The 17796-nt window shown below is 36.6% G+C and overlaps 1 protein-coding gene across 6 annotated transcripts in view; it reads right to left on the bottom strand.

The window, feature by feature from the left end:
• RNF180 (ring finger protein 180) overlaps positions 1–17796 on the bottom strand; it is an 89926-nt gene that overhangs the window by 29721 nt on the left and 42409 nt on the right. For all 6 annotated transcript variants that reach the window (XR_005627530.1, XM_039709928.1, XM_039709929.1 and 3 more), the window contains 2 exons: positions 13592–13817; positions 8830–8955 (listed from right to left, as the gene is read on the bottom strand). Coding sequence is in view for 5 of the 6 variants with exons in the window: in XM_039709928.1 (XP_039565862.1) it covers positions 8830–8955; positions 13592–13817 (352 nt within the window). In the remaining variant the exon portion in view is untranslated. The remainder of the gene's footprint in view (positions 1–8829; positions 8956–13591; positions 13818–17796) is intronic.

The raw sequence follows: 17796 nt of genomic DNA, 5'->3' as shown, positions 1-17796 counted from the left end.
CCCACTAGTTTCATTCTTCCCTCACTAAGTACTTACATCCCTTTAGGCTCTGTTTGTACAGACTGCTACCTCACAATATACAGAGAGGCAAACACTATCGATATTTATAGGTAGACTTATTATATAAGATTAAATCTCTTATTAAATAAGACATGACTGAATATGTAGAGAATAGCATTAAAAAAAAGTCATATTGTTTCTTGTCTTTGATGTGAATGCTACTTGGCATGCTACTTAATTCTCTCTAGATTTTCATTTTGCGCTTTTGTGCATGATTGCTGTATTTTTTCAAAACATAATATTTAATACTAATGATGACTTAACAAAAAACCTTGCACAGTTTTGTAACTACTGTTAAAACTCTTTCAGTGCTTAAGGCTTTAATGTTTTAAGCCAGTGTTAGCGATACCACTAGATAATAGCAATGGAAATACTTTCTTAAAAATAAATTAATAAATCAGGCCTACTTCTCTTAAATCAGGGACAGCAGAGATCAGAGGGAATGCACATAATAGGCATGCCTCACCACACCCCCTATAAGCCATGGCGCTGTGCATTTATATAAAACATTCCGTTCATTTGCAAATCTGGCAACATGAGTTATGGCAACTTAATTTCTCTGGAGAAACTGGTGAATGACCTTTCTTGGACCCATGCCACTGTCTTGAAAAAAGGCATGTTCAGCTTTAGCTAATATCAATGCTCAAAATTCTTATTTCCCATCTGAGCAAACAAAAGAAATGCTCCTCCACATGATGAACAATCCAAAGTACAAGATTGTATCTTTAGAAAGCTGGCACAGTTTTTCTGAACTGAAAGTTTTCTTAACCAGTTTTTAGGAAGCTAGCCAAGACTTCACGGAATGAGCTGTCTAAAAAGCCTTCACAGTTGTCCAACGTAACATTAAATATAAATTTTCACAAAGCAGAGTTATTAAAAAGTTAACCAGAAAGAAGTTATTTGAAATAAAAAGAAAATGCTTATGAACTGTTAGAAATTCCTTCCTTTAATCCTTGATTAGATATGTAATGGTTGTTATCTCTGATTTTTTGTGATGTCATTTCAAACATTCAACTTTATCTACTCAGTAAGTATATTCACCAAAGCTCCTGAATTTGCTCTGCTGTTTACACATCTCTGACTTCTTTAAGAAGGTATGGCTAGTCTGGCTCTGGTTTAACTAAAATATGATCACCTTTTTGTGCTTATTATTCTTACACATCACTTTGAGCGCTTTCATAGTTCCTCTTTTGTCCTTCATAAAATTAAAATGTCAGCTTTTGTTTTCACTTTAAAGGGTATCCACAACTCTGTATTGCCTAAAAAATGCTGACTAGCTTTTTACAATTATGCTGCGCAAGCACCACATTCTTCCAAAAATCTTGTCAGGTTTCTGTCCAATAAATGCTCCAGGATCAGTCAACTTGTGTTTATGTCCAACTTTGGAACGGGCACAGAGTTATCTGTCACTGGTACAGGTGTATGAAATAGTAATCACAGGCATGTTGGGCAGGAAAAACACTGTATGTGGTTGTCCTTCTTTCTTCCCTTTGTACTCATTGACAGTGATACAGCCAACTTATGCATCTACCATCTATTATCAATCACAAATTATTATTTTTATAGCAAACAGAGTTTCTGTGAGGTATTAAATAAATGGACTGAACACCAGGCAAACTTAACTTTTGAGTTAAAATGTATTTACACCAGCAGAGTTGAAACTCTTTAGTGGCTACATGAGTACAAACTGCTCTCCTAGGCAGTGCATTTCAGTGCTGGGGAAGAATGCATGACATAAAATTTATTAAACATAACAGTTAACAGCTATAGCTAACAGCAACAACTAATTAAGAATATAATATAAACATTTTTTCCCTATTCCCTCTTCTTCTTGGCATAGCTGGCAAGGATTATTCCCCACTTCCAGTTCAACACATAAAGAACACTTATTAATTCCTGTCATTGGTGAAGAAAAAAGACATCTTTGCTTTCACTTGTTCACAGAGACCAGTCTGAACCTGAACTCATCACAGCATAATTTGACACAAAACATAAATATTAAAATCAAGAGATAATTTATGCTCTGAACGAATTCTGTAATGAAAGACTACCACTTCAAAAAATTAATAATTCAAAATTTACCTAACGTGTTTAAACTAAGATTATGTATTGTTTTCAGTTGTCTCTAGAGAGAAACTGGTAAATATTTATGTGCTCTTATTTAATAAATAAATTAAATAAAACCCTTTTATGATGGCTTAAATAAAATTCTTATGGAAGACACTATTTTATCAAACTGCAGAACGTCTTATAAAACAGGCATACTGAGTAGTCTAAAGGTCTTCCTACCCTATCATTATTTCCCTGACAAGACAAACTATGAGGAATTGGTCGGGATTGAAAAGAAGTAAAAACAAGGCAAGCATATTGCAACACTTTTCCCTCTCAGTCCCAGGGACTTGCATTTCCAGGATCTGGATGCAAGACCCCGGGACTTGTGGTATCTTTGAGTTTAACAGGAACAGGTATCTTACCAATGTGGTATCTTTGAGTTTAACAGGAACAAGAATCTGTCATTATTTGAACCCATGCTTTGGGGTTATGATAATTCTATTTAATGTCTTTTAGTTCTTTTCCACAGTTCTACTTCTTTTATTATGAGACAGTGAATAACAGCAGCACACATACACTTCTGTCATGCCTTTCGTGATCTTAATTACCGCAATCATCCCCCTCTTTTAGTAATATATTTCTTTGTGTGACGTATTCTAGTCTATTTACATAACCCTCATCAGGAAACAACTTAAAACTGACTTTCTCTTTTATCTTGTCTGTACCCTTCCTGCTAACTACCTTGTTTTGTGATGAAAAGAAAACAATGTAAATATTGCTGAAGAACACTATGTATCACACAGTCTCCTGCCACTGTTTGCACCTGGTTTTAATTTTTATTATCCCAAATATTTGATACTGTAAGCAAATCTTACATCTTCATAACTTTTAAAAATATGCTGGATAATACAAGCTGTAATTTAGACCCATAGAGGACCAATATGATATCTCTTCAGTGAGAAATATTAATCATATATTTCTATTCTTTGTTTGGCATCTTTTAACTGGCTATTAATGCTTCAAAGGACGTTCCCTCTTATCCTGAACACACCTTTATCATACATTTTATCAAGCATCTTTAGAAAAGGACCATCTTAAAAGTTTTTAAGAATTGTAAGCTGCAGAGTCAAAAAACATGATACCTCTAACTCCCCTGCAAGTTCATTTGGGTGTCTCTGGTAGAGCTGTGGGCCATGGCCTCATAGGAGGTCCAAGATGTTCTTAGTTTGTCTCACTGAGCAGTGTGAACACTTGGCTGCCTAAGCAGAACTAAAGATGCCAAGCTAACATCCATTCAGGGACACGTCAAATGGGGAAAGGCTACAGTATACTTTTTTGCCATGGCCATTCTATCACAACCCGTGGTGTTGCATAATTACAGCTATCAATATTCCTGGTACACCAGTCTTACAATATCATGGTTAAATAGAAACAAGCAATCCTGATGACACATACAAATTAGATAGAATTTGATTCCCTTCAGTGCATTGATGAACCAATAGAGACAAATCAGCAACCATAATTTCTGAGTAGTAAATTACTCTCCTCCACAGGCTTGTGCTGGAGGCAGTCTTTAGGACTAGAACATCCTTGTCAATGAGAATGTGGCTCTGAAGGAGTCCCTAAAGAACAGCCTCTGCAAAACAGCCTAAAAGATAAACAAGGCTATTGATACACAATGTTTTGTACTAACACTGTTGGCAAAGTAACAGGGTTGGAAGAGGCAGCTCTGAAGCAGAAGCTTAAGACATCACTGTTGCAATGACCATTTTATTTTAAACTTTCCCTTCAATTTTCTTTTCCTTTCAGATTGACTTCATCATGGCAAGGTGCAGAAGGAGAAGCATAAAGGCTATTTAGAGCACAGCTGTTCCATGGGACCCAAGGGGGACTCTGGAATCAAGAAATCAGTCTTGCATTTTTTACCAGCAGGAGCTGACAGAACTTGTGGGCAAGGAAAATGGGTGCAAGAGTTAGGGTCCAAGTGCTGACAAATCAGTAAAATGACTGGCCATCAGTGGAGCTGACCTAAGACACTCACAGCAGGTTTGGATTCTGTCTTTTCTGTATTAGTGTACTATAAGCCTAACAGATACTCTGAGACAACACTTTCCAGTGAAGTGTGATTTTTTAGGCAGAAAATTCACTTTCTGTGAAGACTGCAGATTGCAAATGCATTTTGTGACAAATAGATGTGTGCAAATTAACTTTTTGTGACTTCACAAGCTCTACTGAAGAATCTTGTGAGGAGAGGCTGAGAGAGCTGGGCCTGTTTAGTCTAGAGAGGAGAAGGCTGAGAGGGAAGATCAATAACACATATCAATAACCCAAAAGTGGGTGCCAAGAAGATGAAGCCAGACTGTTCAGTGGTGTCCAGAGAGTGGGAAAAGAGCAATAGCAATAAATTAAAACACAAGAAGTTCCACCTCAACATGAGGAAGAACTTTGTGTTGAGGGTGGTAGAGCAGTGGAACAGGCTGCCCAGGGAGGTTGTATAGCCTCACTCTCCAGAGACACTCAAAACCCAGGTGGATGAGTTCCTGAGTCACCTGCTCTGGGTGACCCTGATGGGGTGGAATACAAGAAGTTGAGAAGAATAGTCCAAAATAAGGATTATTCTGGGAGCCTTCTGCCAGCATTACTCTTTCTAGATAAAATTAAATGCTGCACCTTCTATTTTCAGTAACGCCTGTCTTGTTTTCTTCAGCAGACCACAGTATCTGAACTTGAAAACCAGTATCACTTTATCTAGTTCTTTTAAACGAGGAAGTATTAACTTAAAATCTGAAAATTTTGTTTCCAACATCCTGCCTTTGTTGCCTATCAAACTGAAATCACAATAACAAGAATCTTGAATCAAGAAAGTAAATTTTAGTATTGTAACCCTATTTTAAAGACAGAGATACAAAAAAATGGACCAATTTGCATTACTAAAACCTTTTACTAAGGAAAATTGTTCACCATTTTCTCTAGAGAATGATTACATAAAAGGACATGGGAGACCATAAAAGGACATGTGACCTGTGGTGGTAATTTCCACCCGATTTTAGTAGGCTTGGAAAACACTCCATCATGCAATCCTTAACTGATGCAGAAGTCAACATTTTTATTAAGTACCTAAAGAGATGAGATCAGAAAAGAATGTGCACAGATTTCATAGTATGCAACACTGGAGGAAGGTTTTCTAGATTAAACATTTGAAAATATAGAAATAAACATTGTATTTTTAACAAGACTTTCAATTTAATTGCCATGTTTTAAATAAAAACATCAGCAACAGTAACAGTTGGAGGGGACTCCTATTAGCCTAGGAATAATTATGATTCCAAATAGTAACCAAGGGCTGTAACTCAGAGGTTTCATAATCTCCTTCTCCTGTTCTGAATACCTACTTCTGCTTTTCTTGAGCCATCTCTACATGCAGGCAGCCAGCATCCATCTACAATGGTATCATCATTATCCTGACTACTTTATTCTCTATCTCTGGAATGTATTTCTATCTCAGATTTATGCAAAAGCTTTAGAAATAACACTTTTAGGCACAGTGTACTAAATGTCTCAGTAATTTTTAATTTCTGCACTTGATTACACCAAAATCACTGTCAAATTAAGTATCATATTTGCAATTTAAAATACTCTAATCTCTTATTTTAGCCCACATTTCTGTATCAAATTACTGTTGGAGACTTACCCTTAGTTGGTGAACTTCCCGTGACTGTACAGCTCTTACAGAATGCAATTCCACTATAATGGCATCAAAGGCCACACTTAAGTTATTCAGGTTTGATATATGATAATATGATCCAATTGAGTGTGTTTGCTATTTAACTTTTCTGTTCAAACTACACTATTTATCTGTTTTAAAACCTATTTAAGGAAATCATTAATTGAGATGTTATTTCTATTGTGCAATTACAATTTTTTAAAGTTGTCAGTACTCAAAAGAACAACTAATATAATATCTTTATTTGTCTCATATGAAACAGAAGATATTTTAGAGAAATATTTAAAATTAGCTTGTTTACTTTTCCACGTATTAAAAATCTGAATGGGAAAAGAATTGCTTTCCTTCATGAACAGCATTTCCATTTGATCCTTGATCAAACACCATATAGAGAGCAATACCATAAGCAATGTTTATGAAACATATGAGAATTCTGTTGATTATTTTATTGGAAAAAAATACAGTGCAATACAAGGGCAAACTAATCTGGAACAATTTTCATCAGTGTAAAGCCCAAAAGTACTGCAGTGCTGAAGTTTCTTTTTTTTATTATAAGAACTGAAAAGCTATGCTTGTTTGTATTATTAAAGATAATTCTACTTTGCTCATGGAAAATCTCATATGAAAGAAGACTTACATGTAGATTACCAAATATATTTGGCTTAGTGAATCAATTGAGGAAAAAAAGTAAGGAGAAAGAAGAAATGCTTGATTTTATCTAGCAGCCCTGCAACATTCATTAAGTCAAAATTAGTTAACCTGATAAATTTGGTATATAATCTAGATTTCCTAACAGCAATTTTTCTCTCCTCATATCCCAATCTAGTTCTAAGGTCTGATTTTATCTCTAATGAGTGATCTACTGGCTAAGGTTTACTATTTTTATATCTGTGGTATTAAAATGATTGTGGAAGAGGTTTTGTCACAATGAAAGCTGGAATGATATGAAAAGAGCTTCTAGATTCTCCGTGAACACTGAACCAGCTGGATATGAAGGTGAAAGAGCATGTTCACATGCTACAGAATTTCTTCTTTGCCAATGCACTATTGTACTGCAGTATTTGACAGTGCACTCCTATACAGAGGTGGTTATTTTCATATTCAAATTTGCAAGATTTGTAAGCACTGTAATCACATCCCTTCTCACGCCAGTCTCTCTACTCATGTACCCACTGTACTCCTCTTCCCATTCTTTATATTTGACTCCTGAAATTATAGCATCTTATTAGGCTATTAGGTTCTTAATTAAAAGAAAATTGATCTAAGTATCCTCTTTATCCTTTCAGATCTCAATGGTATCAGGGTTTCCCTTTGCAATGGAATTTAATCTGGTGTCGGAAGACTTTTGCTGCCACTATTTTCAGCATTTTATGCCTGTTAAGTTCTAGCAGTGTCTTGAGCCAGAGAACAGGACCAATTATGAAAACGAAATATGGAACGAAATAAGTGTTGCCAAGCACAATTTAGATATAATCCCAAATAAACAGTCCAGGAATAAAATATTTGCATTTTGCAAGCACACAAACCTGCAGTAGTTTTTACTGAAACAAAAAGTCAGAAGAGAGACACAGCAGCAATCCTTTAATTTAGGAATGCAAATACAAAGTTTCAGACAGCTTTGTGGTTTGTGTGTCTTATTAACTAGATCTAATCTTGTTCCCATTTAGTGTGGGACTTTACGACTGCACTTTGGAGACACATAATTCCAGCATTCAAAATTAGCTTTGTTGAAGAAATGGCAAATTTGCAGGTGGCACAATACTGAAACTGTATGACCTCTCCAGATCTTTCTTTTATTTCTAATTATTTATGCTTTGTACAATTCTTAGCATTCTGAAACATATTTATGAACAGCAGAATTTGTATAAGACTACAAAACATAAAGGAACTATGTCACATGCATAATATATATTAAAATAAATCAATAAGCCCAGCATTAACACTCATACTATATTAACTCCTGTCAGAGAAAGTAGATAATCATCCTCATTTGTCCTGCCAACAGTTTCTTCTCTGAGTAATACCAAAGAGAATCCACCAGTCCTCAAATTTCTCTAGTCTGCTATTTTTGATATCCAGGAACATTTCTTGTTATTTTCAGTATAAAATTTTGACATTACTTGACATGAGCTGAGTTCCGGAATTTATCAAATTTCACCTTTACAAAGGCCTGGGTAGACTTATAAAAGGAATATAAAGTGGAAGTCCTGTTTTATTTTTTCCACATACTTTTAGAAGCAATCTGATCTTACAAACAGGAAAAGTATATCTGCTAGCTAGACTCAGCACTATGAAAAGTATATACAAGTAACTATACAAGTAAATTTACATGAGGCCTGGTGAAGAAAGGCCATTAGACTGAAAACAGGGAAATATGGGTGAACAGTGAATCCTGCATTTAGGTGGTCTAACTTAAATTTGTTCAGTTTATGATCAGTAAATCATGAAAATGTTTAGTGTTAAAGTAGCAACAAGAGGACTAAGTTTTCTTCATACAATAAAGAGAAAATGAAATAAAAACACCCATACCCATTATTCCATTTTGTATGCATTATGTATGGAATAATATATATTATTCAAAACTTTTTATTTGACTTCTTTCATAAAAGAATGATTCTTCTGATTTTTTTATTTTGAGAGATCTTTATTCACCACACTCAGAACTAGCAACTTTTTTCCTAGAGTAATTTTCTTTATTCCACTATAAAAAAGAAATTTTTCGAAGGAGGAAGCTACATAAAATTATCCTGATAATGTACACAGAATTAAAGATTCAAAAATAAATTAAAAGGTACATACACAATTGTCTTTTTACAGTTTGCAGTTTGTCTTTAGATTCAAAGCCCTGTGTATGAATCACCCATGAGAATTAAACTCATCTCTACTTTAAGAATCATCCGTCTGTTTGCCAATGGCATGTATTAATCAGAGTCTTATTCTCAAATATTACACTTGAGATTGAATGACATTTAGGCAAAAGTTAAAAAACTTACCTTCAAAAACTCTGAATGCTTTCTTGCAGCTTGGTAGAGGCCATTTAGCAGAATTGGATTTTTGAAAATTCTCCTTTAGATGCAAATATTCCATAGGGAAAAAAGATCTGGTAGAGTTATTCAGATCTACAATAATTAAAGGGAAAGAATCAGTGCTCTAAATAAAGCATAATAATAATTAGCATAATAATTTGCATAAATTTATACAAAATAAAAATGCCGTATCTACTGTGTAATTCTTCTTCTGATTATAAAACCTTTTTTGAAATCACATTTACCCAACCATTTCCATATATAGTAAGAACAAGTCATAAACATTCTGCTTCTTTGGAAAAAAACCAGAAAAGATGATGTCAAGATGATAATATCTGGCAAAATTTTGTATTTAAGAAATCAAGCAATTTAACTGAAAAAACTATGATGACCTCTATGAATAAAAATTATATCCCTAAAAATTATGGTAAAAATATGTGGTATTAATTCTCAGCTTTTTATTTAACATCACCGTTCAGTAATAGTCAGTAATGCAAAGGAAGGGAAAGAGCCTGAAATGTATTTGAGATTTTAAAAAGTACTGTGGATTAACAGGAAGTTAATCCTGTTAATTAATTTATTTATTATTTTATATGTTTTTAAGAAAACATTTGTAGGATGATTCATGACACATTGGAGGAGTTGGCATTATGCACTAATCTCAAGAAATCAACACCTTCTCAGAATATAATTTGGAGAAATACCTACGTGATTTTAACTCAAAACTGCCAAACAAATCTATTCATAGCAATGCAATGGAAAACTAAAAACAACAATATCTTCCTAGCACAGAGTTGATCTACTGATAACAAACAGGGTTGCTAAACTAAGAGTTAACAGGAAAAATGTCAACCCCTGCTCATCAAACCCCTGCACAATTTGTGTCTCCAAACAAGATGGCTTCAGATAAATATTAATTGTAGCTGGTACCATAATTCTTTCTGTACCTTCAAAGTAAGGAAAGACATTCACAGTTTTTTTGAGAAGGCTTGTGTTTTATTACTTCATGTGGTCCAATGTAATGGAACATACTTTTCTAATAATAAATATTTTATGAAAGGATACAATCTTTTTCTCTGGCAAACTTAAGAAAACAAAGCTTTTGTGAGCAGGCTCCAAAAAGAAGAAAAAATTCCTTTGCTTCCACTAGCTTTTTCTGTGTAAGATGAAGACATCAAAAGATTTGAAGTAAAAACCCCATGTTAGTCTGATTCTAAAAATTATCCTTTATTCCACCATGTCACAATGCAGGTGGAATGAAGCTGCACAATACATGAAGAGACCAGAATCTTCAAATCCTCTATCTCATTATGTGAAAATAGAGCTACTGCACATATAAACTGCTCCCACTGAAGGAAAAAGGGCCTTTCTCTCTCCAAAATGTAAAATGAACAAACTGTGTCTTTTTCACTAGTGTCTTTTAAATTATTACGAAAGAGCTTTATATGCTACTGAACATATTTGGATTAAGTACTATTCAGATTCAGGCTTCTGATGAGACTGTTTGCCTCTCACAGCACAGACAGAGAACATTTTATTTTCCTGCTACAGACCACAGAAATCAACATAGTTCTTTCAATTTTATTAAAATTTAAATACTGAAACCTCTGGTCAGGCATCTAATAAGTGTTTTTCAGGAAAGGCAGTGGTGACAAGTCTTATTGGCTTGTAGAAGGCTGCTTGGCTAGGCTTTCAATGGAAGATCCCCTCAGGCTGGCCAGGTCACCTGTTCCTCTTTCCCTGCCTCGTGCCTGGACCTCCCTTGCACAACCACTGCCCTCAATCTGCATTTCTCCAAAGTCATGGATTTATTGCACATGTGTGTCAGATCTGGCCCTTCTTGCAAACAACAAAAGTTACATTTATAAGAATAGAAGTGCAGAAGATCACTCTGTCCCCATAAGTGAAGCATTTAAAAGATACTTGGTAACTCATAAAGTTACTTGGTGGAAGAGTTGTTTCCTTAGGTATGTCCTGGCCACACTGTCTGTCATCTGATCAGATGTGAATTTATCCTTATGGGAGAAGGGCTTCTAAGAAAGCCTTTAAGGGCATATGTGAACGCGTAGTAAGCACCATCAGAGCAACCTGTCTCGACTGGAACTCATACTTAAGGAATCTTGTAATAAAGGCGCATTTGACCAAGGCAACTGGCCAGAGGAATTACCCTTGTGAGTCAAATATGGCTTTGTAGCTCTCAGTTAAACACTGATTTCCTCCATAATTGATAGATTATAGATTATTGACCTGTTAGACCTTTTCTTTTGACACGTTACACACATCCTTCTGTTACAATTATGTTCAGTCTGCAAAACTGTATAAGCTAGAAAGTCAACTTCTGGTTATATCCTTAAATGTTTTTCTTTTTGACATATCTTTGTAAAATAAATGCACTTATACAAAAGGGAAGCTTCAGAAAGCATCCAAAATTAATTAATGTGGGAAATAAGACATCCCAGCTGCATCATTAGAGAAGTATGTAAAGACTACAAGCAACTTTGCTTTGCTGCCTGCACAAACCTATAGCAGCAGTGACTTTAGCATATGATTGTAAAGGCTTAAAAACTTCTGAGTGGAAAAAAAATTACTACGCTTTACATTGCTCTGGTGCCATTTCTCTTCTTAATGTGCTAATTTATTAATTTAAGGATACAATATCATCATCAATACCCCTTAATTAATTTAAAAGTTGTTCAGTATGTTATGCACTGGAAAATTTTAAAATATTTTTCTTAATATATATAATAAAACAAGGCTAAATTACTGTACCTATTTTTAAATATATTGCTAAGTCAAGCACATATTACTATATACCGAACGGCAAGATACAAATAGCTGCAGATTTCTCTCATCGAGGTAGTCAATACAAAACGTATTATACACTGTCATGGTTCACTATTTGTAGCAGACTATTTACAAATCTTTGACACCATATTTTCTCTTTAGGCACATAAATCCTTTTCCTCAAAAACGCTACATACCTATTTAATATTTTAAGAGTGGGTATTTAAGTAATATTTAAGGTTGAATGGAATGTCTTGAGAACAGCTAGTTTGACCTGCTCAAGCAGGGTCAGCTGCACAAGTGCCCAAGGCCATGTCCAGTTGGGTTTTGATGGGTGTTCCACAGCCTCTCTGACCAGCCTGTTTGACACCCTCATGAAAAAAGCGCTTTCTTGTGTTCAGATGGGATCTCATTTGTTTCAATTCCTGCCGAATGCCTCTTGTGCTGGCAGTGAGCACCAGAAGAATCTGGCTCCTTCTTCTTCACTCTCTCCCACCAGGTATTTTTACACATTGTATGTTAGGTACTTAAAGGCTACAAATAATCCTACTAATATTTCACTTAGACAACTGCAACATGTTGAAAAGTTTTGCAAATACATTTTAGGAAGCATCTTTATTCTCCTTTTGTGTTCTCCCAGTAGTAATTTTCTGCAGCAAATTTGCTAAATTGGTTTTTTAAAATTTAAATAGCCCTAGAAAAACCTAACTCTCTATCAGTGAAACACACTTCATCTGTACATCAAATTGAGGGGATCATCAAACATTAGGGAAATGAAATGAGAACTGCTTGAAATCTCTATACAGCAGACAGGCAGGGGGTTGAGAGTGCTCAGGCTGCAGCTTTCCGCCCATTTCCTCTGCTGCAGTGCATCAGTGCAGGGATAGCCAGTCTCTATCCCTGGCAACCAGCAGCTGCTCAGTGAATCATCTTGGGGCAATAGGTTCATCTGAAAAATGCCTCCTTCCCACCCAAATGAGTTCTTCTTTATCCCAGTCAGTTCCTCAAACTGATCTGCCATCAAATCACACAAAGTTAGGCCTGTACAAAAGAGTCTGTGGACAGCCAGAAACAGAAGGTGGGCAGCTCTGCTGATCAATGTGAAACCATACTTCAGTCTGCATCCCTAACCTGTCATCATCACAGCACTCACAACAGCTTAAAGAGGATCTCTGCAAGATCTCTGTAGCATCTAAAATGAAACAAACACTCCTGCATGGCTGAGTCATTTCCATTACTTTGTGAACAGTCTATGCACAGTTTTAAGTGCTGTAAATGACCTAACTCCAGATACCATAGTGCAATTTTATCAATGGTACTTGAATCTACCATATAAGCTTTGGACATAAAAGACTGACTCACACTGCTCCAGATATTCTATCTGCAGGACTACTTACCCTCTTCTATTTCTATATCCAATCTGACACCAAACACCCTCTACCCACCATATTTTCCTACTGTTAAGAATAAGGATCACTAGAGATGAGGGTATAAGAGGCCAGGACAGGAGAATTTAAGAAGATTATCAAGGGTTCTGCCAGCCTTTATTTTCACTTGTGTCCAAATTTAATGTCATAAATGAAAAGAGCATTTTTTTGGTGTGTGCCATGAAGTGAGCAATTTTAAAAACACTTTTCCAGTAGGATATTGTGAGAAATGTTTATTATGTTTGGAGCTTGTTATTATTCAGGAAGAAGAAACAAAAGAAATCTACCAGAATTCTACCAGAAAACTATCAGAATCTCGTTTCTAAAATAAAAAGTATAAAAGTACATGTCCTGAATAGCTTCTTGACATTGAAGAGAACCTGCATGGAATGTTCTTAGGAGGAGTTAAATGGAAAGAAAATTTCACAGTGGATTAACATTACCAAAATTTGCTCTGAATGCATACAGGAAGGAAAAGTACAAATATTTTTTATGTGTAAAAACTTTCATTTCTATACCTGTTTGGAAAAAGACTCTGGCAATTGTAGTGCGACACAGTGGACATGGAGTGCTGGCTGGATTGTCTTTGGCAAGCATCCTTAAGCAAGGTTCACAAAAGATATGGTGGCATGGATAGCACATGTAAGGGTTGAAATAAACATCCAGGCATACAGCACAGAGATAGCTTTCTTTATCTCCTCTGAGTTCATGCTCATCATTTGTATGCAGGTTATCATTTGCAGGCTGCAAGAAGAAAAAGAGAACATATTTTCACATTCAGCTCATAACTATTTTTGATAAACCAGATGTCCAGAAGATAATTTTCAGTAATGGTTAAGAAGACAGTACACACAGGTGATATTCTTAACTTTAATACAGGTTACTTCTAAAAAGATGATGAAACATGAAACAGAAATGTCAGAAAAAGTCCTCTGTGGGAAAGATGAAAAATCACAACACAGTAAAAGAAGGAAGTAACAAAACCAAAAAGGCTGAGTAAAACTGTATTATAATCAGATTTCTTCTTTTAAAATTAATTTTTACAGTTTATATGTCATCTGCATTACAAAAATGTAGAAACATAGGATGCTGTGGCTTGAATGAGACCTTAAAGATCATCTAGTTCCGACCCTCCTCCCATGTGCAGGACATCTTTCTCTAGACCAGGCTTGTCAGAGTTCCATCCAACCTGGCCTTGAACATTTCCAATAATGGTGCATCCATAACTTCTCTGGACAAACTCTTGCAGTGCCTCACCACCCTCACAATAAAAAATGTTACCTAATACCAAATCTAAACTTACCCTCTTGCAGACTGAAGTCATGTCTTCTTGTTCTATCACTACATGCACTTGTAAGTAGTTTCTTTCCATCTTCTTGTAGGCTCCTGAATGGCCACAATTCAGGTACTGAATGGCCACAATTACATCACCCTTAAGCCTTCTCTTTTCCAACCAAATACTCAACAAACAAAAACAAATTTTGAACAAAGCAAATACTCAGTCTTTCCTCATAGGAGAGGTGCTCCATTCCTCTAATTATTTTTCTGGCCCTTGTTGGAAGCTGCTCCAGCAGGTCCATGTTTGTTCTATGCTGGGACTCCAGTGCTGCTGCAGCCCTGCAGGTGGGGTCTCAGCAGAGCAGAGCAGAGGGGCAGAATCCCCTCCCTGGCCCTGCTGCCCACCCTGCTCTGGATGCAGCCCAGGACATGTGTGGCTCTCTAGGCTTGGAGTGCCCATGGCTGGGTCATGTCCAGCCTCTCAGCCACCAGCACCCCCAGGTCCTTCTGGGCAGGGCTGCTCTTGATTCCTGCATGCCTCAACTTGTATTGATATCACAGTTTGCTCCAACCAGTGCACATTTCACTTGTCTTATTAAACCTTCACAAGATTCCTGTACACCCACTTTTTGAGTTTGTCCATGCTCCTCTGGATGTCATCACATCTTCCAGGTGTGAAAATATCCATACTTTGTCAAGAAATGCAAAAAAAATTAAAAATCTCTAAAAATAAACTGTGGGTTGTTCTGCCTTTGAAAAGTAATTTGTGAAGACCATGTTCCAGCAAGAATGAGCTCAAAAGAAGCCACAACTTTATTACTACAAAGCACAATATAAACCTTAGAGTAGAAAGTCTAGGAACTCCTATCATCTTTGGGAACTGCTTGCTTCTGTCAGCACACGTGCTCCAAATTTCCTTGCAATGCTGTATTCGCAGGAAGACATAGTTGGACTTCCCAAATGGTGCTCATCCCATATGAATGTAACAACTTATGTGCACTGCCATGCTCTGGCTTTTCTCCTGTAAGACGACGAACCTTTCCAAGTAATCTGCAGGTCTGGTATTAATGGCACCCTGGGTTTTTGGCTGACATGATTTAGGAACAGTACTCTTCAATTCAGTGCTCCCACTGAGACTCTCCAAACCATGTCCAGTCAACTCGCTCCCACTTCCCTCTGTGGAGGGCTGGAGAGGAGAACTGGAGGCACAAAAGTGAAGATCACAGATTGAGATAAGAACAATTTACTGGAATCTTATGGCAATGAGATAAGAATATGAACAGTAACAGCAACAATAATAAAGGAGAGAGTATAAGAAAAAACATGGTTATTGCTCACTGTGGAAACTCCTGAATACCCCACTGCTCCCTCTGGCCCAGAACCTGAATGCCCCCTCCAGTTTGGAACCAATGTTATCCAACTGCTCCCTCCAGCTCAGAATCTGCACCATGCTTACTCAACTGGAAGGAAGCCTTTCTCTTTGGAAGAGACTCCCTTCCCCTGACCCCAGCAATGACATGAGGTAGAACAGAACAATCCTCATAGGTCTTATGCTCTGCCTCTTCTATCCATCTTATTTGTTTCTGTTTCTGGTTTTCTCTTTCACAGCTCACAGAATCCAATATACTCCAATAACCAGATCCACCATGAAAAACTAAGACAGGAGCATATCAAGAAACTGCTGAGTGTCAAAACTCTTCTCTCATCCTCCTTACTTAAACTTAAAACTCCTAATCCTTGCCTCCCCTGTACAGCTGTGGTGGGAAGTGAGAGAGAAACTTTGGTGGGTGCCTGGAATCCAGCCAGGGTCAATCCAACGCACTATGCATTACAGAGGCCACTTTTGACACTCACAGGCCATGAAAGACCACTATTGCATGACACTGCTATCAAAAGTTAATGACAACTGTTAATATTGTGTTTATGTAAATATGGGAATCTCTAGATGTTTCAGAGAAGATTACATTTATGGCTTATACTTAGGGTTTGTATTGCTGTGTCTCTCGTTACTTCCAAAGAGTTACTGAACTCTGCAAATAGTGAGTAAGTCCTTAACAGTAAGTCCTAACAACAGTGTAGGTTGCATTAAAAATGCAGAGCAGAAGGATTCAGCCAGGATTTATCAGTTCTGGACAAACACTTGTCCTGGCATTCTACCTTAGCCTTGCATTGCACTTTCCATGTGGCAAGAGTGCTTGTAAATTCTGAGCTGCTGTGCCAAAAACACATTGCACTGTGTCCAATCGCAAGCTCTTGTACAACCATGAATGTCAGTAACTGTGTTTTTCTTACCTTAGAACTTAACTGCTCCTGTTTGATTTTCTCCACTTGACAGGGCCACAGAAAACTTTGGTGTGTGCTGAAATTTACTACAGAGGCTACTAGGATGTACTGATAAGCCAGAAGCATAAGTCTGGCTGCACTAACACCCACAGACAGGAACAGCTTGGGACCATTACTTCCAGCTCCATGCTGTAGAAAAAGTTCTTAAGGCAACGTTAAATACTAGAGTATTACAACTATCAGTAAAACTCTCTACACTTACAGCACAAAAAACCCACACCAGAACAGAATGGCAAAGGGTAACAGAATTGATTACAGCTAAGTAATCTTAGAATGAAGGAAGCCTCATAATACTACTTCTTTGGAAAAAAAAGTGGAAAATAATTTGGCAGAGAAAGAGAGGAAAGTAATCTCAGCAATTACATGACCGATGACTTCAGCAGAAATCAGGAAACTAATACATTGTGAAAGTCCCCTCCAACACTGCCACATGGGCTCGGCAGTGCTGAGTTGGTGCTTGAACTTGATGATCTTAAAGAACTTTTCCAACCTAAATGACTCTATGATCCCACGTAATGTCAAAAACATAATTAAAATCTAGCACAAAAACAAAATACAGGGAACAGAAAGCTTTTGCTAACTGGTTTTAATGAGAATTGTTTGGAAAGAAAATATACCTTGTGTCCAGAGGAGCTGTCTGCAAGATAAATGTCTTTCATATGGCAATTAAGTAACTAAGAGAGCTAGAGGCAAAACTGCTGAGGACTCACAGGTAACAGCTGGTTCTGAGACAGGTCTGTGATCATGGTAAGATGCATGGACAGAGGTATCTCAGAATCAATTGCATCTAGAAAGATCAAAATTATTCTAATGTGCAAACAAGATCTAGTTAGGAGTAATTTTCTTAGTGGAAGAAACGTCTTTTCTACAGTTTGTGCCCCTTTTGAAAGACCTATGTAGGCACATGGCATTATTCAGTACTGCAATGCTAAAACCTGAGCAACTTTCTTATGCAAGACCCAATGCACAATGATTTAAAAAGTCATTATTTTTTTGGTTTGCAATCAAGTGGTGCCTATATATATTACTAGAGTCAGGGCTTTAGTGTATGAAAACTTTACAGTTATAAACCAGAATGGTTTTCTTACAGGATTATAGTACA

The sequence above is a fragment of the Passer montanus genome, unplaced genomic scaffold (assembly GCF_014805655.1).
Source record: "Passer montanus isolate IOZ18808 unplaced genomic scaffold, ASM1480565v1 scaffold22, whole genome shotgun sequence".
NCBI lineage: Eukaryota > Metazoa > Chordata > Aves > Passeriformes > Passeridae > Passer > Passer montanus.
Note: the sequence above shows the minus strand (reverse complement) of the source record. Positions and strands in the feature narration are given on the sequence as shown.